We start from the raw sequence: 23,210 nt of genomic DNA, 5'->3' as shown, positions 1-23,210 counted from the left end.
AGTTTCAGTAGAATTTAACTGTGCTGGGTCAAGCCTAATCTTCAATACTTAAGAGCTCTGAAAGACACTTGGAAGAGTGTCTGAAGGGTTGTTTTATATAAGGTTGATGCCAAAGGAATTGTTTTATTGTTACCCCTTAAGGACAGGCCATACAGCTTAACTTACATATGGTGATTAATTGAAAATACTGATTGAATTGCATTTGTAAACCAACCTAGAGTGCAAGATCTCAGCAGGTGCTCCTCCAATGTAAATATCTGTGAATGGCATTGCTGTTCTTTCATTGTCCACACTTTTAATATGTCTTCTGTCTACTACCAAGATCATCTTCTTGGAATTGTGATATATAATAGAAATCTGAAAAGAAAAGCATGTGCTTAAAAATGTCATCTTTTGTAAGCTGCTATGGTGATCTTGCAAAATTGATTGCATCTTTATATCCTTTTGTTTGAAAATTTCCCCCCATTTATCAGAGAAGTTGTTTGTAAATTGGGAGAGGCTGATAATGATTACCAGTAGGAAGCTTGTTTCAATATCACTATTTCTCTGATGACTGAATCCTCAGGATATTTCAATTATGAATAAAGCAAATGAAAGTAGTCATGTCGCATTCTACACTGTGGCAAACAGATAAGCTCCATAAACTTCAGAATGCTTTCTTGATTTATCCAAGAAGTTAGGGCATACTTCTTAAAAAACTTATTTCATTGTCAAAACATAAAAAGCTTAATTGTTTGCTGCTTAAACATGAACAGAACTATGGCTGTAGTTTTGGTCATGAATCAGACTTTGAATTTACATCAGGTAAAAGGCAGGAGAAGCAACTCACTAAGGGAATTTGCTACTGTCACAGTTACACTGGCTTAAGGCAAATTCCCTGAAACCAAATACAAGTAGATATTTTATCTGCCAAATTCCATAAAATACTGTGCATATATATAAGGTTGCTACCGAATCAACTCTCTTTTCAAATGAAATGGGAAATGCCATAATTCTTATAATACAATGCATAACAACTAAGGTGGTCAAACTAACATAATGACATTTTTGAGGGAAGTTTTATATTTGAAATAGTGAGTTGCCCTTGATATAATTTAATTTTGAATTAATAAAACTTTTTCTCTCATGTGAATGGTCCTGTCCTTGGCTAGTAATACACACAATCTGTCTACAAGCACTGATTTATGAGGAGGCAGGGAGAGCCTTCACTTTTCCTCTGCTTGGTACTGGTGGGACCTGCATGCACTCTACCCTTCTGCCTGTTCTACCATATCACCACCTGCACCCTCATCGTTTTGCTTCTTTCATGGGTGTTAGAGAAATTATTGCTGCTTTGGAGCTTCTGGGATAGTTGGTCAAATGGCTGTGATAGTAACCATATCTGTACCTCATGAAATTTAGCATCATTAATCTGAGCCTTCTTCATGGAGTCCTCAAGAAGCACGGGGCCGTTGCTGAAACCGAAGTCATAGCGGAGGTATAAGAAACCATTGTGCATCTCTAGGCTGAAGAACATGCTCTGTGTAAAGCAAAACAGCAGTCAGAAAAGTGGCAGCAATTTCAAAAAATTAATAAAAAGCGTTACGAGACTGACATTGGGAAAAACATGCTGGGGAATAAGTTTTTATTTGCAAAATTATAACACAGTTCCTGTATTTTAATATTTATAATATATGTGTATATATACACACGCACACATAATTGTTTTATGAGTGGCACTTTCTGGAAGACTTGGTGAACTGTTTCCCTGTAGAAATAGTATTTGGTAGGGCAGTGATGTCACTATTACTTACCAGCAGGGCATTCTTGATGCATACACATCTGTTCACTGTTCAAATAATACCACATGCCGTAAATGAAAGATATTATACTGGTAAAAGCAATGCTGGGCTAAAATGGCCATATCTGCATTAGCAGCTTCTATCACAATGTCTGTAATCACTCAGGATTTTGTCTTTGCGCAGCCCTGATCAGCACTGATGTATTTACTGAAAGGTGAGCAATAGCTAGAGTGTATTTACTGTGTATTTACTATGTATTTGGGTTCTAGAATTCCTGACTGTTCCTACTTTATGATTCAGTTTCTGTTCTGTGGCTGAGTGACCTGAACTTTATAAGCAGGAGCTGTACTTTAGAAAATCTTTAAGGAGTGCTTGAAATGAAGATCTCCACCCTAGAATTAGTCTTGTTCCAAAGCTGAACATAAAGAAACAGAAAGAACTGTTTACAGCAAACGTGCATCTGGGTTAATGCTTTCAATGCTAATGTTGCTCTTCTCTCCCAGTGCTTGTGCCTAATGAAAACATGGGTACAATAATTCTCAAAACACTGCTGCAGGCCAAGAACTGCTGCCTTTGACATAAATGAGCCCACCTTCAGGATTCACTACTTAAAGAAGTAAGAGTAGGTTTTAATCTAGCACTTCTAAATGAAACTGCAGCTTGGGTTTGTTCTGAACAGCTTAAACTTGAAAATGTAACAAGGATTACATTCAGAATATTTATGAGCTGTCTTTGCAGAATTGAATAATGGACCAGCTTACACAGACTTTTTGAAAGTGCTTGTGAGCAGTCATGGTCTCCCACAGCTGATATCCAACTTGATTGCAGTTTCCACTGACAAACACAAAGTGCATACATCTCAAAAAAACCTCTAGGTGCTTTTGCTTGGAAGAAAAATAAGTGCTCTGCAATAAAGGCTCTTAAACTTTTAACAGCAGCTGCTTAGTCAAAACCTCCTAAGAACGAAGGTTAGTGGTAGCATGCTATGCTGCAGAGCAAATTGCTTCCCACAACCCTCCTCTGGAAGTTACTCTAAAGGCAAACACTAGAGAGTAGCTCTTCTAATAAGAGTGGATTTTTTTTTCCTAAATGCTTAAAGCCGTGTTACATGTAGGTGTCTAGACAAATGCCTGTCTGTGGACTGCATCTGCACAGAAAAATGTTTTCTGTGGCTTTACTAGGTTGTAATCCACACAGGACTTGGGAGATTGATGTGGAAATGCCCAAAGACCAAAAAAAAAAAAAACAACAAAAACCAAAAAACAAAAAAACCCCCAGCGTTTGTCTTTGGAGGCTCTTTTCATGTCTTCAAACTCTCACAGAGATTGCATCACTCTCACACTTCAGAAAAGCTCCTGACATTTGGAACAAGCCTTTTTATTTGGACTGCTTTCTGTTTTTAGTAACTTAAATATTTAACTCTAGTACACCCTGAGGCACAGTTATAAAGTGGCAGCTACCAAAAAGTGGCTACTTTTTGGGAGTTGCTTCACAGAAATTTCCTATAGCTTTGATTGTGCATTCACATTTAAATAAATGTCTGACAGCTGGGGTTAACTGGAGTCTCTCTTGAAGTATCATCACAAGGATATGACCAGTTTGAAGTCCTGACTGTCTCTGGATAAAAGCAGAGTCCAACTCAGGGCCTCAACTTCCTGAGGCTTTTGCAGAGCAAGTTCCCGTTCCCTCCTAATGTATACATGCACCAGACAAACACAAAGTATTTCCTCTTTCTGGAAGCTCAATGTAAGACATAAGCATTTTGGATTTTCCAAGATATTCTAAGTACTGGGGAACTTGTGGTGCTAATGGATAAAGGATACCAGCAGAACTTGGTACTCACCCCATTAATCATCAGCAGGATCAATCCGTTGTCTGTAGGTGTTCGAACTTCGATGTCAAATCGAGTCACCTGGCTGAATTTTCCCCTTCTCTCAATGTTTCTGGCCAAGGCATAGCCAGAGCCATCAAAGAAATAGCTCACAGCCCGGCTCTGAGTGAAAGCCAACTTATCTCTATGGAAAAAGAAGCAAGGAAGGATTAGTTGGTATGTACCCATTTTAATTTAGGGGAACTTAAAGGCCTTTACATATTTTATTGAAATAATTGTTCTGAACTTCTGCTTCTGCCTGGTGATGGTGAGACTGCTGACTTTCTTTCAATTTTTTTCTGGGAATTTTTTTCCTGAAAAGTAGTGTGTAGCTATGAAGGTGCATCTAACTCCTCCATCATTACATCATGATTTTATCCTGTGCTATGTATAGAGGTACAGGAAAATTCTTTGCCCATCCTTGAGAAGTGACAGACCCACAACACTTCCTCGTTATAAGGATACACAGATATTTCTATTAATAGCTTGCCCAGTTTGTGCAGAAATCCACAAGATTTATATATATATATAAATTAAACTTTTCGATGCAATTAGGAGCTAAAAGCGACCAAGTTCCTTCTGGGACAACTCAATACCACCTTCACATTTTTAATCTAAAGCAGGAATGAGCCATCAGGGCCGGCGCTTGTAACAAACGAGAGCGGCAGAGCAAGGATGGGCCTGTCCCCTACCTGGCACAAGGTGGCGATGTGGTGGTGTCGATGTTGTAGACGTGCTTGAAGTTGTACAGGCTGATCACATCATCGTTCAGGGTAGCCAGTTCCAGGCAGCCGATGAAGCCAGGGAGGTTTAGGCTAGGAGGGAGCTGTGCAGAGGACAAGGAAGGGTAAAAGGAGAAAGGTGCCACTCTTTAGTTGGGTATTCTGAGAGCATTTGTGCCTGGGATCAGTTTTGTGCCTGTGCAATTCTTATTTTCAAAAAAATTGGTTGCTGCTACTGTGAATAGTCTTCTAAGTCCTTACCATGATATGGCCTTTGGGCTGTAAGTGAATAGGGAGCACATCATTTTGTCTCACAGTGAGAAAATCAGGCCAGGTGAGGCAGCTGCAAACAAAAACTTCTTTTGTAGTTTTGACTACACGAGGGAGCATGCTTGGAAACGGGGAAAAAGACTAAGATTTGACTAATAACAGAGCTTACTGAATGCATATCTCTCAGTAGATATTTCATATCTAATGTATAGATATCCTTCATGGCCAGAAAAATGACTTCATACCATAATTAAAGAGAGAGAAATGAGAGAGCTCTTTAAACCCAGGAGACTGGGATTCAAAATCTGTGCCAGTGGGTAATCCTCAGTAGGTATTATTTTGAACAGTTAGCAGGATGTAGAAACTTCTTCTTTTAACAAAGGTCACTGCAAAACGAATTTAAATAGCCACACTGGTGAGGGGAAAAATACAAAAGAATAAAGCTGGCAGACCCAGACCATTCTTTTTATATTAAAATATTCTGCCCTGTGGAACAGGTGTGATAATAATAATAACACCTCTTGTACTTCAGAGTTTGATCACTGTGAGTAGCTTTTCTTCATCTTCTCGTTATTTCCATTTTCTTATGATATAGTAGTAATGGTAATACAGCAATGCAGAATATAAGTAGCTGTAAAAGAAAATTGCATTCTTATCTGCAGCACAGATACATTTGGTAAATGATCATGTTTTCTTTTTTCCTTTGTTTCTTCTACTATTCTTTTAAATTATGTTAAGCATGAGAATTCTAGTGATTAAATGGTGCATTTCATATTTGCAAAGAATGTAACAGGGAAGCAAAAAGCTTTTGACAAATCAGACTCCACATTAATAAATGTGAAGGTGTCCTTTTCTAAGGTGGAAGGGGTGCATATACTTATCAAATAATACCCTGAATTCTTTCTTCCTATTTCCCTTCCCATTTTCCTTCACTCTCCTATTTTCTTTTTCCTCTGCTCTACTCTGGAACAAACCTGGAGGGTTCATTTGCTGGATGACTTTTCGTGTGTGTGTGTGTGTGTGTGTGTGTGTGTGTATGCAACTGTTATTCAGTCTTCAGCCCTATTCCCAGGCAGTTTGCACCCAGAGCTCAGTAATCTAAAATTCAGACTGTGGCATAAATCTAGTAGTCACAAAAATACAAAGCTCAGGAATGCATGAGTGTATTGAGTTACTCTTTGTTTTTATGTTTTTGGGAGAGCTTCTTGTGCATCAGTATTTGGATATTTTTAGCACCTGCTACAGTTAGCTTAAAGAATTTAGCATTCTCCAAAGTCTTCTTAGGTATGTTTTTATTCAGCCATGCAATTTTCACAGCCAAGATCATTGATACTGATTTTTAAATCCCAAAAGAGGAACTGGTATGTTCACAGAAGCAGGTAAGTGAGGAGCTAATTCATGCTGACTGTTAGGATCTAGACTGAAGCAACTGTCTCACACAGGTCTTCATATTTTGCACAGGCAATTTTTCATGCTGTTATAAGGCTGGATTCCAACCAGTGATAATTTAAATTCAAACAAATGACTGTGTTGCTAGTTTCCCACAAGATCCTAAAATTAACAATACGTTACTATTCATTTTTGTGATGGTTGTAAAAGAGAAATTCTAAGTACCAAGAACTCATTAGCACTGAAAAATACTGGCAGCCTGCAAGCTTTGTTTAGTTGGACTAATCGGCCTTTGTTTATGCATGCTACTTAACTAGCAAGCCTTCCTTCTCTTACTTTTCATGAAACTTGAAACCTGATCATCTTACTGTATGACAAAATATGCTAGGGAAAACTTCTTTGCCATGGCTAAAAGATGGAGTCCTAAGATGATAAATGACTAAATAAGGAGTTTATCTACCATTTCTGTGATTAAATGGAAGCCCAGCAAGATTAGTTTGCACTATTTAGTTTTGAGTAGAGAATATTTATCTGACCAACCTTGAAGTCTGGAGGCACTCCACCAACATAGAAAACAGAATTTGCAGGTTCCAAATTAAGAAGGGAGCCAGGACCAAGGACCTCACCCTTTTTGATAAATTTTTCTTCAGCTGTGCTGCTAAGACTGGGCACAGTTAAAAACATTTTGCCGTGTCTTCCAATCCTGCAGAAGAGAATTGTAAAAGAAAAGAATTTAGTGTTGGCAAGACGTACAAAAGAACAAGCAGGCCTCCAACTCCAGGAAGGGTTTTTATTTCCTTTATAAAAGACTAGTAATCAGGAGGGAAAAAAAGGGAGGGACCACAGACACTATTCCTTCCTCCTTGTGGCCCCTTGGGTCTCAGCTCTTCAAAAGCAGAGAGAATTTCCATTTATTTCAGCAGGAGTAGAACCAGGCACTGAAAATTCCTGATGGGCAATTCTGACACAGCCTTTTCTGCTTGATTTTTCCTATTAACTGTTTGATTTTGGGGAAATACATGTTATCACTTTACCTCTCAATTTTGATGATGCTGAAGTAGGAAGGCCAGGTGCTGACTGGCTTGGCATCCAGAGGTATCTCCACATCTTGGCCCCCCAGATTATAAATGTACACAAGGTTGTCATTTTTAATTGCAAGACCAATATAATGTTTTGCCTAAAACACAAATGGAGAGGGACATTAGAGATACAACACTGAAAGAGATTTAATGCAGAACATTAGTAAAGTGTGAGCTTTGATCAACTGAATGACACCTTTAAATATTACTAAAAGCTATTTAAATAGAAGCAAAAACTTAATTCTCTAACTGGTTGCTTTCACCACATAAAACTGTACAGAAAAAAAGTCTCTGATATTTTACTTTATATCCCTTTTGACTGAGGTAAATTCAAGGTCATGAGATCTCTGCTGACCATGAATTAGTCATGTTCAATGGGAAGCTGTTCATCACTGTTTAGTGTGCAGTACCATATGCAGGAAATAGTCTAAAGCCTGGGTATTATGCTGCAATTAAATATTCTGCCAGGAGGGATTTAATTTGATTCATATTCAGTAGACATTCTTTTTAGAAAAGCTTAAAAATGAAAGCCTGACTCTTTACCTTCCCAAGTAATAGACTGCCACGATGACACCTGGCTTGTGAGTTGTGATTTTTTTCTTTTCAGAACCACAGTTTAAAGAATAGCTATTTCAAAGTAGTGATCAACAGAGTGTACAACAGCAGCACAAACCACAGATAAAGAAGCCTGCTTATCTTGTGGGCCTGTGACCTCAGAGATTTGGAATTGACACTGTCAGCAGCATAAACTGATTAAAGCGTATCTCACAGAAGCCAGGCAGGTGACATTAACTGCTTCAGAGCACCTTGGTAGTGGCAGAGGAGATAGCAAGTGTGGCTTGCAGCAGTGACAATCAAAGCAGTACACTCGAGGCACTCCAATTTGCTTTTTAGAGAGAATGCCTCATTGTTTGGGCTGACAAGTCTCAAGGAAAGGGGTCTCAGGAACCCTTGCTCTTTGCTTGTTACAAAATCAATGATGGTCCTATAGTAGACACCTCTAGTTTTGAAACATGAAGAAACAGTGAGAGGAAAACCTGAGGGCAAATAAATTTCAAACCTCTTTCAGTTTTTTTTTTTAATAGATGTATAAAAATAAACTGGGTTGTTCTCTTACATTTTTGTTTCCAAGGTACAAAATGAATCTGTCTGGTGATGCTGCCAGTTGTGGGTTGTCTTTGTGAAGCTTTATGTACAAGCTCATGGAAGTGAAAGATTTCAGTTCTTCCACGTTGATCTTTGGATTGACTTCAACAGCTGATTGGCCTTCAAACATCATGGAAACTTGGACCTGCAGTTGCAAATGTAGAGGATGAGACACATTTTTGTTGCCTGGAGTCATTACTTAAGGTAAGTGGGTAACAATACTGAGCCAGCAGTCTTGCTTACTGCAAGAGTGGAGTTGGCACCTATTGGCATGTAAAATTGTATGTTTGTAACAATATTTTCTGGAAGATACTGTAAAGAATATGGAAGCAATTAATTTTAAAATTAATTAAAGGTCCTAATTAACTCTGCTTAAGCATATTCATAAAATAAATTGCATTTCAGAGGGAGATAGATGTGTGCTTAGTTGAATCAGGGCTACATAATCGTATATGGCACATAATGAAATTCTTACACAGCTATAAAACTTCTGCCCATAATTTATTTCTTTGCTTTGGAAGTAGTATGACCATTTTCTCTTCATGAGTAATCCTGTTATAACACTGAATCTACAGTGATATTTATGAGATGTTAATAAAATTGTAAAACTGTTCATTTTAGTTCAAAATGCTTTCAACATAACTGATGCAATGTTTTCAAGCTTAAACACAGTGTACCTGAATCACAAAATACATTTTAAAGGACAGTCAAGCTCTACAAACGAATGGATTTTTCCTTTTCTAAGTTATATTCCAGCACTGTGAACATACAATAATGCACTTAAATTTTTATTTCTCTGAATGAATTCAAATATTCTGTTTTAATTTTTGACCTTGTTTTTTTTTGTCATAGAAAACACACTCATTATTTATGTATGGTAATGAAAGTGTTTTTTTCTCTATTAAATATGTGTAAGCCAAAGATTCTCTTACCCTGCAGAAAATTAATTCGAAAGAAATTGTAAAGTAAAATTGTAATGTAAGCTCAGAAAAGCTTACATTAAATTGCTGTAATTAATTTGCCTACAAATTGTAGGTAATTAGGTTTTGTTGTTTTGGCCATCTTACACATTGTGCCCAAATCTTTATTATCAAGTTGCTACTGCAGTAACAGTAGTCTACCATGAATACTATGATAACATTGCCTGCTTGCAAATAGTACCTGTAAAGGTTTCAATGACCTCCATGGTGCTTTGTTCATCCAGTTTTGGAGAGGTGACAATGTCCAGGTTTGGGCTTCTAGCATAGCCCAACAAAATGGAGGTTATAGTAAGATTTGATCATTAGTACTAGTAACCAAAAATCCCATCCAAAAGTTTTACCTTGCTTGCTACACTCCTGGTTTGAGCAATTAACTCTCTGATCCGCTGAATGCTGGAAGAAATATTGTTTGCTGGTGCCTTCTGTTCTACTCTGCGCAGTTTGTCCAGGAGTTGAGGGAAAACTTCTGTAAGTTTCTTCACTGCAGTTAAAAAAGAAGACACAGCTTTTATTTTCCTCCTTGAAACACTGGTTTTGCACCAGGAAAATCCCACCCTATCCTCTTAGGTTAACTCACCTGTCCCCTTCTGCTTTCCAAACAAGTTGTAACTATGATGTGTGAGAGGCAGTGAATTCAGAAATGGTAGTGATTTCTAACAATCTAGTATTGCTAAAGTTTTTGGAAATAAGTTTGCACAAAGGAGACTGTTTACTTAGGACTCATAGGTAATACTCTGGTGTGTTATCTTTGTAATATTTTCCTCAAGGAGCTCTGCAAACATTAATAGTTTTAACCTTTTAATCTTCCTTCAAGACAAATAAATGTTAAGCCTAATTTTACAGATATGGCAACTGAAGCAGAAGGATTGTTTGTTCAGCATCTCACTGGGTATCTGTGGCTGACCTGGAACTGCATCTAAGAATTATGGTTCATGAGCTCTTCAAATTCACTGTAGGGGAGATGTATAGGTTATTTTCCTCAGCTTTCAGCTGTGAGTGTCTCTCAGAGGTCATCACCCAGATAGCAGCAGAGGCTGCAGAGGAGATGTGTTTGCTTGTGGCTCACAGTCCACTCTCATGTCAGAAACACTGCCACTTTCATGCTGTGGTAACAGGCCCGTAGTGTACAACAATAGGTGTTCGATGATGATGATGATGATGATGATGATGATGATGATGATGTGTGTGTACCTAAACTGTGCTTAGTACCTGCCCCAGCCCTTGTGGTTGGTAACCTCGTCAGCTTTCCTGCCTGCATCTGCCAGGGGTCATGAATTAGAGTCCTGGACCTTTGGTCTTTTGCTGCTGTGCCTTCTGGTGGTACATGTGCAAGTGTCATTGTTAGCAAAGGGAAATGCAGGGGCTCTGTTGTGTTCAATGTGAGAGAAGTCCTTTCCCAGAAAGATAAGCAGAAAAATTATCAAGAAAGAAAAATAACTACCCTTAATTATAATCCAATTTCATCACATCAGATTCCAATGACATGTTGCCCTTTGAAGGATGTTTACACATCACATCATTTTTCATCTTTAATTAAATGTAGGTACAAGTAGCTGAATATAATGAAATGCGATTTTAGCTGCAAGCTACATGCATATAAGAAAGATCCAGCATTCCCAGTTAATTTTTAATGACATGGATTCACTATAAAAGTTAAGACCAGATTTGTAGGGTTTGCAGTTATACTTTAGGCATTGTCAACTTACATCCACCTGCTCTTGTGTTCTTCCCATCATATTTTTACCTTTCTCTGAGAATCTTAGAATGGCTTGTGTTGGAAGGGATCTTAAAGATCACCTAGTTCCAACCCCCCTGCTGTGGGCAGGGGCACCTTCCACTGGACCACATTGCTGAGGGCCCCCCACCCAACCTGGCCTTGAACATTCCCGGATGAAGACTGCAGAGAGGCAGGTAAAGGGGCTAATCATCAGATATAGGAGACTGTATAGAAAGCAGGAAGGGAGGAGCAATCACTTTTCTGTGCTTCCAGTCTCTGTTGAGTAAAGACTGAAGCAGCTCTCGGCCTCATTCATATCAACCCAGAGTATGAGAAGACCGCATGGAGTCCTACAAGTGTGCTTGTTTTTGGATAGAGTGAAAGATCTGTGCTTGCCAGTCCTGTCCTGTCTCTGCTTGGCTGTTTTCATTTGTATTTTACTTTCCAAGTTCAGTCTAGGAGTGGTCCATACAGAACTTAAACTCTCCAATTAGTCCTGAAAGGCCTTATGTGCTGGGAGTTAGTAATCAACTGTTCTGTATAAAGCTTACTGTACATTAAAATATCATTATTTTAGTGACTTGTCAAAGAATTATAGTAAATTTTGGGTAAAATGGTGTTTCCAGAATGCATTAAATTTTCTACTTAAAAAACCCCAACAAAACCCCAGTCAACTTATAGGAAGTTTTCTTTACCTTTTTCCATTTTTTAAGGCAAGAATACTGCAAGCTCAGAAGATGATTTAGTAAATTTCAACCACTTAAAAAAAATAATCTGCAACTGAATTGGAATTGTATTTGATTTGATATCTTAAAACCTGGGTTTTCTGTTTGAAACTTGATTTATTAAACTTGAAATGCTACTATAACATGAAAACACAAAAATAACATCTATAACTACCAGAACTATTGTGAAATCTCATTATAAATCTCTTTTCCTTGTCCTTTATATGGCATTCTTCAACACAGAAGAATATTGATTTTGATTTTAGTCTTTGGGATGAAGGTGAGAATGGAAAGGAAAGCTATTCCTATCCAGTGATAAAACATAAAAAAGAAGGGAAACTGTAAGGAGGAAATACCTTGACTATAACCTTCCAGACACTTTCCCCTTCCATGTTTTCCTTCCCAAAGTGTCACCCTCTCTGCTGAGGCTCACCAGTTCCCTGCACAATGGCAACATGGGCTGTTCTCAGACAAACTGCACAGCCAAGACATGCTCTCACCCTTCCGAACACCAAGTGCAAGCTTTATTCAAGGGCAGTGCAGACATGCCAGCTTAGAGGCTTCAGCTGCTCTGGTAGTGTTATTGGCATGAAGATCAGGTGTTTTGGTGTTCCAGGCACTTGTCTGAACATTTGTTGTGACTTTCCTTTGGACTTTGGTGGACATTCTTCCTGTCAGGTCAACCTGTCCTGGCAGAATACACAGCTGATGTGGGAACACTCCACCGTGCCTGGCATGTTTACATCTGTGTTCCTGGGCTGTGAATCACAGTCACATCTGTCTGGAGCACTACCTGTGCCAGCCTCCTGTGTAGCACTGATCTCTCTTCTCAGCTATTCCCACCTCATCTTTCTGGCAAAAAACCCCTCATCATACCTTAAAACAAACGAATCAAATGCCTTCAGAAAAAAATGCCACAGGAAAGCTTCCTCCACAAATGTAGTAGGGCACACTTTGCTGTAGGTTGCACATTAGCATCTCTCCAACAGTTAGTTTGTGGTCAGCAGCCCCTCCAGACATTTGGATATGAACACAGTATTTTCAAGGTGACTCCCTACCTGCAAACCCCCTGTCACAGAGAAGACATTTTTTCCAGGCACATCTCACAGGAGCTCTTCTTGTTCCTTTTTGGGAACAATACCAAGGGAGACCTGGGCCATTTAAACTCTATTCACACTTACAGAGCACCTCAAATGCTGCTGGAAATATTTCTTCCAGTACAACAGCTAGTATGAGCAGATTTCTTTGAATCCTGAATGTCTGCTGGTATTTTGAGCATGAAGAGCCGAGTGCAGTCTGTGTTGCTGCTCCATCTACTAAGCTGTCACTGGTAAATGTTAAATGTAAATCAAGTGTAAAGGTGAATTAAAACAAGAACCTCCACGTGTAAGCTATAGCACACTGTTTCTCTTGGATGTTTTTCATCATACCATTCACTCCTGGGAGGCCAATCATATCCACATTTACATTATTTTACATGGGAATTAGAGCCCATAGCCCAAATTGTACCTGTGGTGATCAAAAATATTTTACAGCAATGTAATGCAATACAAGTGCTGTTGTATTAACTATACTCTTATGGAGCTCTGTGCAGTGACTAAGAGTGAGCTCACCATTCCCAGAGGGAGAGGTTCACTGTTCCCTTTTGATGAAAAGCTCAGAAAAATCTGAGTTTCTTCCGGACCCAGAAATTGGGATGTTGAATAGCATGGAATTTCTTCTTGTGAAGGGAACCACTTCTATTCTAGTTCTTGGGAGCACGCACTTAACCAAAAATACTAGGGTAAGTGTCTTATTGATAATGGAATTCTGAAAATAACATGACTCTTGGGATTCCCCAGCTGAGAGGGAAGACTGTGACTTTGGAACACTAGAAGCAATGTTGGGTTTGGTACTCATAACACCATTTACTGTAAAATGACACTTGAGTTGCAAACTTTCTGACAGAAGGAGAAGGGATTTAGGGTAGTAGATCTGAGATTCAGACTTTCTGGAGACAGAGTCAGTGGAGTTATGGACTTTCTCTGAGGCACTTTTACGAGGCAAGACATCACTGAACAGGTTTGCAGGTGATGGTATCATCAAACGTGTGAAGGAAGTTACTTTTTCTAGATTTCCAACCTCCCTAGCCATAAATACCTTAGGATTAGTGAGCCTCCTGAGCAGAGTCAAGAATACATGGAGCAATAAATAGTGATGCTGTAATCAATTTTTTATTCAATATATTTTCATTTCCAGATTGGTTCTTTTCTTCCCCAGTTGTTCTTTTCCTTCTTTCTACAGTCACTTCATTTCAGCTTCATCTTCCCGCTTCTTTTTCTACTCTTGCCTATCATCTTCATTTCAATTTTGTATCCTGCCTTAGCTTTTCTTTTGTCTTTAACTTACCTGAAAATTTTCATAATAAGTTTTCTGATGTTTCCAGTGTTTCCAACAATAAAAGTGGAATTAGTGTGATGTTTACAAGCTTCTCCAGAAATCACCCTGCTTAAATATTTTATTTCCTCCTTAATCCTCTTTGACCCCTTTGTTTAGACTACAAGATCATCAAGTGAGGGACCATTTCTCCTCCATGTTTGTATTACTGAGGACAAAAGGGCTCTGTTTTCAAATGCCTCTCAATGTCAAAAACCAAAAAAACCCCAAAACTAAATCACCAATCATAATAGCCAGAAGTGTTTAAACAAGCTGTTTACCATTCAGTGTGACCTTCGTACCCTGATAAAAATGAATTCGAAGTCAGTAATGCTTCAGCACTTAAGTGTTTAAGTAATTTTTGGAAATGCCTGAGTATGCAGTGGTTTTAAAATTTAGTCAAGACTCTAGACAACAGCTAATTTTTGAAATTTTTCATAGAGGTAAAAAGCTAGACGATTATATGCAATGAATATGCAATGTAAACAATTCATACAACATGATGTTGCTATGATTCTCTGATTTACTAACGCTAAGGAATGGCAAAATTCAGGTCACCATACCTGCATCCCCAGCTGAATGCACAGCACTATCATATGCCTCTGAATTGTGCTGAAAGTCTTGCAGGTTTTGGGACCACAACCTCACGTTCTCATCCATGGGGGTTGTAGCCTGCGTTACTGTCGTGGTAGCACCTACAGCCTCTGCAGTCTTCATCTGAGCTTGCTCCAAACGCTCTCTGGCCTCAGCTGCAGAATAAATAGGGAATGATAAGAAATTAACTCCTGCAAATTGTCAAGCGTGTTGTGTGTCCCATCCCTCCCTGCTCTCCATCTTCCCCCTCCTTTTTCCCTTCTTCCCTCCAGTTTATATACACTGAGCATGATGTCATATGGAATGGAATATCCTTTCGGACAGTTGGGGTCAGCTGTCCTGGCTGTACTTCTTCCTAACTTCCCATGCATCCCCAGTCTCCTCACTGGAGTGGCAGTATGAAAAGCTGAAAAGGCCTTGGCTCTGTGTAAATCCTGCTCAGCAGTAACAGAAACATCTCTGTATTATCAACTGCATGTTCAACACAAATCCAAAACACAGCCCCATACTAGCCACTGGGAAGAAAATAAACTCTACCCCAGCCAAAACCAGCACAAGGTTCAAGAAAAATGTTAATAATTTCAGTGGCAAAACATTTAATTTCATTATGAAAGTGCTAAAGCAGGATATTTGCTCTCTAGGTTTAGTAGTTTCAGTCAAATTCTTTTAAGTGTCCATAGTGCTGAACTCTTAATAGCAACTTTATATCCATAATCAAAGATAAATCATGCTCTTGAATGTATGAAGATAAAGCATCATAAAGATGAAGTTCCTCTTCCAACCTGTCTCTGCTGATTGCATTTTTGCAATGGCTCTCATCAGTTGGCTCCGCAGGGCACTCATTCTGGCAAAAGTGCCATTGACTTGCCAGCTGGTGTCTGCAATGGTGTAACCACTACCTGTGGGGAGAAAAGGGGAGGTACAGCTGAGGGACGTCAAAGTGGCTTCTGAAAAGGTAAATTCAATCCTGGGGATGTATGTTGTTAGGCATTTAACATACCATAGACAGGATACCGTGGTCTCTTTTAATTTAGGATGTACTTGCACTCTTGACTTTACAAAATCTAAAGAAAAAAGCAGCCCTGCAGCACCCCTGCTTACCACAGGGTGTCTTACAAAAACCTGGAGAGCTGTATTTCAGTCAGTACACTTTCTCCTTGTTTTACCAGAAGTGCTGAGAATAGCTGCAACTAGCACACAGGAAAAGTTTTAAGGAACTCAAAATGCCCTGAAAACTTTGAAAGGTAATTTGTAATTCTAGAGCTTTCTTTCATTTATAGTGAAGAAAGGCCAAAATGCTTTAACATTTATTATTATCCTCCACTGGTGAAATCCAGCTTTCTGAACATTTAAACTGCTGTGATTTGATTTTAATTTTACTACTTAATTGAGTATATTTATTAGTGAGCAACATTTTGCAGGGTCACATATTTAAGCAGTAGTTGTATCTGAAATGGACTTTTCATGAATGAAATAAACTATCAGTATCTAGCAGGATGACAAAACATGAGCTACTCAAACTGTGCTAATGGCTGTTTCAAGAGCTTTGTGTGGTAAATTCAATCAATAACCTATTCTGTTACAGCAGTAGTTCTGCTTAGTGATGTGCTTTTGAAATTTATTTCAATGTGCATGGCTATAAGCTGAATTGGAAAGTAGAAAGGATGTATATTTACTGTCATGTGCTGTCCGTTGTAGCTGCATGGCTCGGATGAGAAGTTCTTCACTTTTACCTTTATGGTAAACGACCTGAGTATCAATTCCAACTGCAGCCTACAAGCATGTTCCAAAAGAGAAAGTCAGAGTAATGTTTATCAAACATTCTGCTTTATTGTGTTTAATTGTGGACTACCTTTTACCTGCATATAAATGCAACTGCAAAGTCACTGCAGCTTCATTTGCTTTTTTAACATTTAAGATTGGAAGTTGGATTGGAAAAAAAGTCTGAAAAGCAAAACTTTCTGTTTTAAGAAAGTTAAAGAAATGTATGGTTTTCCAATCAACACCACTGAGTAACAAAGATAGAGATAATCCTCTTAATTTATCAGCTCCAGTTTAGTCAATGTGACTGAATGCTGCATGTTATTTAGGTACTGTGACTGTTCATTTCTACTGTCATCTCAGATAGGTGGTGAATGCTTTCACTTCATGGGGAGCTGTCTTGCAGTCAACAGAGGGCTGGACTTGAAATCCCACAGCCCTGTGGGGTTCAGACCCCTTTAATCTACCCAAGTCCTCTTGCTATCCCACTAATAAGTTGCTGGTGAATAGCACGTATACAGATTGGTAACTATAGGCATACAAAAAATACGTGTAAAGTATTTTAGAACAGTAAGGCCAGAGAAAAAATTAGCATCCTTATCCTTACGCTGATTTTATGAGTGGGCTTTGTCCCATTTCAGCCTGGTTTGCTATGAGAAGTAGTGATATCTTGACCATCTTTCCTGCCACATGGCACTGAGTGAAGCAGGAGGACTCAACACTAAATGCCATCTCAGGTTCCTACAAGAGTAGGGAGTTTGCAATTTCACAGAAACGTCTCAATGTGAGTGACAACACAGAGCAGCATCACCCTATGGGATAGGGACAGAAGAACCTCTTGTGTCTTTTCAAATACCAGGGGACTTCAGACTGGAAGAATAGTTAACTATATGGGATTTAATTCAGGAAAGAATAAAGGAAAAAATATGCAGTGAGAAGTTCATTGCTGCTAATTAACCTAAATTAGTTTTTTCTTTACATTTAGTTGCCTGAAATCCCTGAAGCATTGTAAACTAAAAGCTGATATTATGAATATTACTTACATCCTTGACCCGGTTTGTTGTGTTCAGTGCCAGCAATGCAACTTTATTGGCTTCTTCGATATAATCAGCAATGTTTTCATACGCATTTGAAGCATTGATTGCCCTTTGTACCAAACCGTTTGAATCAACACCATACAAATTCCTGTTAAAAAGAGAGCAAAAGGTGAAAGAAACCAAACTGAAACACTGTAGTTTCTGGCTACATAATCACACACATAAATGTACTTGACCTAAGTGGTATTCTCTTCATTGTGTTTGACCAATCTGAAGCAGGTGAAAACTGTGTGGATAGAAGGCACTTCCCAGTCATTTAAATCTGAGAATTTTGCCCTTAACATTTGTGTGAGCAGCAACAAATGACTACTGAGCTTTTACCTTTTTTTAAAATCTAGATTAGATGTTCCATAAATTAACAGGATAACCTTCTTCAGGAATAATTCCTATCCATGAATGGAAAGACCTATGTGACCAGGATAGCTGTGTCACTGAACTGTTTATATTTTCCAAAGGTAGGAGGAAAAAGGGGGAGAATCAGATGAAGAACTACCCTTAGTCATGAAACTTTGCAAGAAGTTGGATTTAAAAACCAAAAGAAACCTTTGATGGCACGGTTTTGATCTGCTTATTAGATGATAATTGGTCTTCAGGGGAGATTCCAAATAGAAGATGGTTCAGGGCTCAACATTCATCTGTTAACAATTTTGAATAAATACTATTTTTTAATGTTCTGGTGATAAGCAGATTTCAAAGTATATGTTAGATATAGATTCTAAATATAGATATATTTGCACATGTGTGCATTCACTTCAAAGTGTTTGCACACTGAGGGATAATTTAATTTCCAGATTCAGCATTATTGCAAGACTTTTCTGCTAAATGCCCCTAAGGTAAAACAATAAACTCTATCACCTAAAAGCCTAACAGGCTAATAAAGCAAACTTATAAAACCAAGATGTTTTGAAGACAGGCTAAATGTTTCAAAGGATTAAAGTCTCACTGCAGGACAGTCTTCTCAACAAATACAGAGTCAGCACATTTCCATCTGGATATTTTGTAATTACTTTTGTTTGCTTTTTGTGAAATTCCTAATGTGTTGGACTTGGTAATAATTTTTAAATTATTTTGGTAAGGGAGGAAGGCAAGCCATATGGGCTATTTTTTTTCAAGTTAGTCTGCTGCCCCCAGTTAGCTGATCTCAGACAGAACATATTGTTTGGTTTTTATGTTTCTGTGGTTTGTGTGGCATTATAGAACAGTTTCAGATGTCACCTTTATACAACTGCATAAAAGAAAACCATCTGTTATTTTTTTTCCTCCATTTTAATCTCCTATTTAGGGCATACGAATATTAAGAAACAACTGGTATTTAGATAATATACTTGAAGAGTAGTTTTAAGCTTATCTTCCAAAAGCATATGCCCATGATGTTACTTAAGGTAGAATTTGGTGACATATTTTATTTAAGAATTCATTTACAGCAGTGATTTTTCCATGGATAGTCCCAATTGCAAATAAAATCATTAAATTTATCTAGAAGTTACTTTTTAGTAAATTGGTGCAATGTTGATGCATTTAGTATCTTCCAGCAAAATAGAAAACTTGCAATAAGTTTTTGATGTTATTGTGAGCCAGTTTCATTGGGACACAACCTATTGAGCACCAGAACTACTCCATCTGTAAAAGTGTTCTTGGAATAAAATTCTCTCAAAGCTCATTTTGTCCCCTGTAATGCTAACATTTTCTAATGTGGCTGAACTTACTGACGTGAGCAGTTTCTGCAAACCCCATTTAATCTTGCCTGTATTGTTTTAATTTTCACTAATCTATCTTTCCTATTCTTTTGCTATAGGAAGAGGAGAGCAAGCCCAGTTAGACTACAGAGAAAGTCATGCAAACATGATATGTTTGTTCTTTAAAAAGTTTCATAGATTTTTCTTAGCTCAACTTCAGCTGTTCTCTCTGGACCATGACAAGTCCTTCTATACCTGACTTAATACTGATTTGTTTGCTGCCTATTTATCATCGCTGTGTTCCTGCTCGTCTTTTCAAGCTGTTCAGCAAGTGGCACTTGTATGAACAGAGTCTGCTGAAGTTAAATTTTACCCGTCCAGCTCATCAGCAAGTCTTCTTAGGTCGTGTGCATGATTCATAGCTTTTTCTACCAAATCATCATCAAACAGGGACAGATTGGCTATTTTTTCTTGCAATTCCTTTTTTGCTCCATCTATTTCTGCGTAGAACCCTGATGCATTCTGAACAAAGCAGGGGAGGAAGGAAAGAAGATGAAGATTGCAAAAAATCAAGTCTGTATTTTGATTATTAAGTTTTATTTTACCCTTTATATTATTATAATGATCCTTTATTTCTGTTATAGTTGTTTTATTTTACATTTTTAAGAGAAAAAGAGTAAAGATCTGATGGTGAATGCCCACATGGAAAGACACATGCAGGAAGATAAAAATCAACAAAAAGTCCAGAAATCACTTAAGAAAGTGTTAGAGAGAAATGCATAAAATAAAAAAGAAAGATGATAAAAGCCTTACTTTATGTCTTGTGCCAATGACAAGTCTTTCAGAGTGAAGTCCCCTTTCTGCCTCCTTGCACAAAGAGATCCCTCATGCTAATCTTGGATTAGTCTGATTTGTAAATCAGTCCACCTAAATACTACCTATGTGTACGTATTGGCAAGGAGAAATAGTATCCCTTTGCCTTAGCCATGTTTCTTCCTTACATGAAATACTTGGGGGAAGACAAAATGGACCTGCATTCACCTTCTCTCCAGTACACAAGCTTGCTGATGTGTTTGAAGATTATAAATGTGGTAAAATGTGATTATAATGTATGTATATTTTATGTATATTATTAATGTAAATCTTGTATTTCAAAGTACAAGAAAGAGGATGAAATGGAGGGAGGGAAAAAGGATGAATGAGCAAAATGTGAAAATACTTATTGCTGATGAGGATGGACAATGTGTGATGTTTGCATAGTACTTCCTTCCCTGCAGTGTGAACATTCTCCATGTGTGAACTAAGTCACAGCAGTGGGGAACCCGAAATCATAAACGGCAGCAATTGGTGTTGCACAAAACACCAGAGAAAAGCCCCAGCATACTGCTTGATCATGGGGATGGTTACAAAGTAAGCTGTCTTTCTGTTTTGTCGAATTCCTTTTTCAAAGAACAATTAATGACTTCTGACATTTGCTTTTATGTCAAGAAGTGGGCAACTGTGACCAAAATGAATCCTTATGGAAATTTTCATTTTTTCTTCCATTATTTCAAAATTTTAAAATAAAGCATAAATAAAGAAAGCAGCTTTGCTAAATATTTTAGTTAGCAAAATCCCTGTTTTATTTTCTTCATCTTTTCATAGAAAAACCAAACCCCTAAAATTTCTAAAAATTTCCTCCAGCACCATGTCTGATTCAAAACACTGGATAGTGGTCTACAGTTCCAGAAAAGGATTTCTATACAACAATCTGTTCACATATGTTTGACATGGTGCCTGGTTTTAATGCTGATATCTGGGATCTTTAGTATTCTTCTGTGTTCACTTGTAGGCACTAGAAAAGGAAGTTAGCATAAAATGCAGCGTTTTACCAGAACATGTTTTGGCAGCTGCTTGTAATGAAATAATTGAGAACTCTACCGCAAAATCTTTCATTAAGCTTTGCCTACAGTAAGGTGTCCTTATAATAGAATTATTTTTTTTAGGCAGTAAATTGTAGTTACAGAGCTTTTCATCCAAGAAACCATTTACTTTTTCAGGGAATATGAACTAGTATTTCACTGAAGCAGTATAAAGAAGGAGAGTTTTTCTGTTAGTGATCTAAACACATGACTTCAAAAAATCAGGATGTATAATTTAAACAAGCCACTGAGGCACCTACCTTTATTACTTCGCTTAACTCAGAGTTGACCTTTTGTGGTCCTTCCAAAATGGTTGTGGCACTGAGCAGAATGCTGTTCACTTCATCTATTTGCTCTTTTATGTTCTCATGTTGTTTCTAAAAAGAAAGCTTGAAATATAAATCACATCCAATACTATTTGTGCTTTGATAAAATACAGTGTTTTCAGTTTTGTTAAATTTGCTAAAGTAAATTCAAAAGGTGAACTAAATGGATTTTAGACATACCTGAAGTCTGATTTTCCCAGACATGTCTAATTGCTACATATTATGATGTGAATTCTTTGCATTTTTTTGTTTTTGTTTTGGTAAAAGAAATGTTGGATGATTAAAAAAAAATTATTAATTTAATTTTATATTACAGCATAAGAAGCTATTGGAATGAAGCACTATTCAGTCCACAGCAGAGACAAATTAAACATGGATTTTTCATAGTCATCTGGAGATTATATTTTTCTGGAGATTTTTAAAATCTACAGTACACAGATCTCTTTTCCTTGTCAGTAGCAAAGCCAATGTGAACAATCTCTTTTGTACAGCATCTGCCTCTATTGTGAGGAATAATGGAAATCCAAATGGTTAAAAACAGTGAACAAATGCAACTATACACTTCAGGCTTTGCTCCATAACTGTGAGACAAGCTGCAGCTTGGCGCTGTAATTATGGAACAATGGAACAACAGAAGAGGCTTTGTACTTGAGGATCTCAAGTTCTTGGGAAAGGATTCCCTAGAGGAGCATGCCTGATCTCTCTGTTGGATTCTTAGATCTTCCACATCAGCATGAACTTCTAGCACTGCAAATTTCAAGGACTCAAAACTCAGCCACTGATGCTATGAAACGCAGAGGTTGGCCTGAATTTGCAAGACCATTCTTCAAATCACAAAATTGCTCACTAACACCCTCTCCTCCAGAATCCAAACAATTTCAGCCATTGAAATGAAAACAATTTGCTTCAAATGGCCCCAAATTTTTCTCTTTGTAATTTTATTCCCTGCTGAAAAAAGAAATGAAAAGTTTTAGGTGGGATATTCTGGTTTTGCGCTCCTTCAAAGAAACTTAAGAAAACAGGGAAAGAGTCACAGAACTGCTGTGAAGAGAAAAAATAGTTTCTTTTGTTTGGCTGATGGGTTGGGTACTCTTCTGGGATATGAAACCTGAAAATTCAGTTTTCTCATCAGGCATGTGGATTTGAACCTAATGCCACCCCTTACAGGCAAAGGTGCCCCACTTCCATGCTATAGGGGACAGGTCACCTCTGAGGTCTCCTCTAGAGTGGTTACTTTGTTCAAAATTCTGAATCTATTCATTTGAACAGGGCACAGGAGAAAACTGGTGCAACCTTATCGCTAGGCTAGCAAGTTCACCTAGCAAGTAGGAAACCCAATTTCAAGGTATCTATTGTGGAGTGGTTAGACAATGGATTTGTGCTTGAAGATTCAAGGACAACTGTCTACTCCTGAAAAAATGGGGATGCATTTTGTTTAAAGTGGTTCAGAGAAAGTTTGGATCAGACAGTATGAGTGAACTCAGCCCAGGACACAAATGCAGTGCAGAATCTTTATAAGTAATTGTTTTCTTAGAATATAATTAGTTTTGTGAGGCCCTCCCACATTGTAAGTCAGTATATAATAGGATGAAACAATCCCACCACAATAGTTATAGCAGCCATGCTACATGAAATTTCAAGCTTCTTGGGTTTTACTGCAACATGCCTTGCTAGTCTAGGCATAGGTATCCACCTCTTCCTTGGTCTGATGAGGCATGACATGCCGAAACTTCTCATTCATTGTCACTCCACAAATAGGTA

At 38.0% G+C, this 23,210-nt stretch overlaps 1 protein-coding gene and 1 long non-coding RNA gene across 3 annotated transcripts in view; one reads left to right on the top strand and one right to left on the bottom strand.

The window, feature by feature from the left end:
* The window catches only part of LAMA4 (laminin subunit alpha 4), a 100,146-nt gene that overhangs the window by 22,299 nt on the left and 54,637 nt on the right, over nt 1-23,210 (bottom strand). For both annotated transcript variants that reach the window (XM_010402732.4, XM_010402740.4), the window contains exons 12-25: nt 21,384-21,500; nt 19,596-19,744; nt 17,493-17,634; nt 16,365-16,461; nt 15,471-15,587; nt 14,658-14,843; nt 9,579-9,718; nt 8,229-8,402; nt 7,067-7,209; nt 6,573-6,735; nt 4,344-4,477; nt 3,625-3,796; nt 1,388-1,519; nt 215-357 (exon numbers count right to left, since the gene is read on the bottom strand). In XM_010402732.4, the coding sequence (XP_010401034.2) occupies nt 215-357; nt 1,388-1,519; nt 3,625-3,796; nt 4,344-4,477; nt 6,573-6,735; nt 7,067-7,209; nt 8,229-8,402; nt 9,579-9,718; nt 14,658-14,843; nt 15,471-15,587; nt 16,365-16,461; nt 17,493-17,634; nt 19,596-19,744; nt 21,384-21,500 (2,009 nt within the window). The remainder of the gene's footprint in view (nt 1-214; nt 358-1,387; nt 1,520-3,624; nt 3,797-4,343; nt 4,478-6,572; nt 6,736-7,066; nt 7,210-8,228; nt 8,403-9,578; nt 9,719-14,657; nt 14,844-15,470; nt 15,588-16,364; nt 16,462-17,492; nt 17,635-19,595; nt 19,745-21,383; nt 21,501-23,210) is intronic.
* LOC109145384 lies at nt 8,378-23,053 on the top strand. The gene is made up of 3 exons (XR_002046742.2): nt 8,378-8,461; nt 19,342-20,632; nt 21,766-23,053. It is a non-coding gene; the product is annotated as an uncharacterized LOC109145384 (long non-coding RNA).

Source organism: Corvus cornix, chromosome 3 (assembly GCF_000738735.6).
Source record: "Corvus cornix cornix isolate S_Up_H32 chromosome 3, ASM73873v5, whole genome shotgun sequence".
NCBI classification, from domain to species: domain Eukaryota; kingdom Metazoa; phylum Chordata; class Aves; order Passeriformes; family Corvidae; genus Corvus; species Corvus cornix.
The sequence above is the reverse complement of the archived record's forward strand: the minus strand, read 5'-3'. Positions and strand labels throughout refer to the sequence as shown.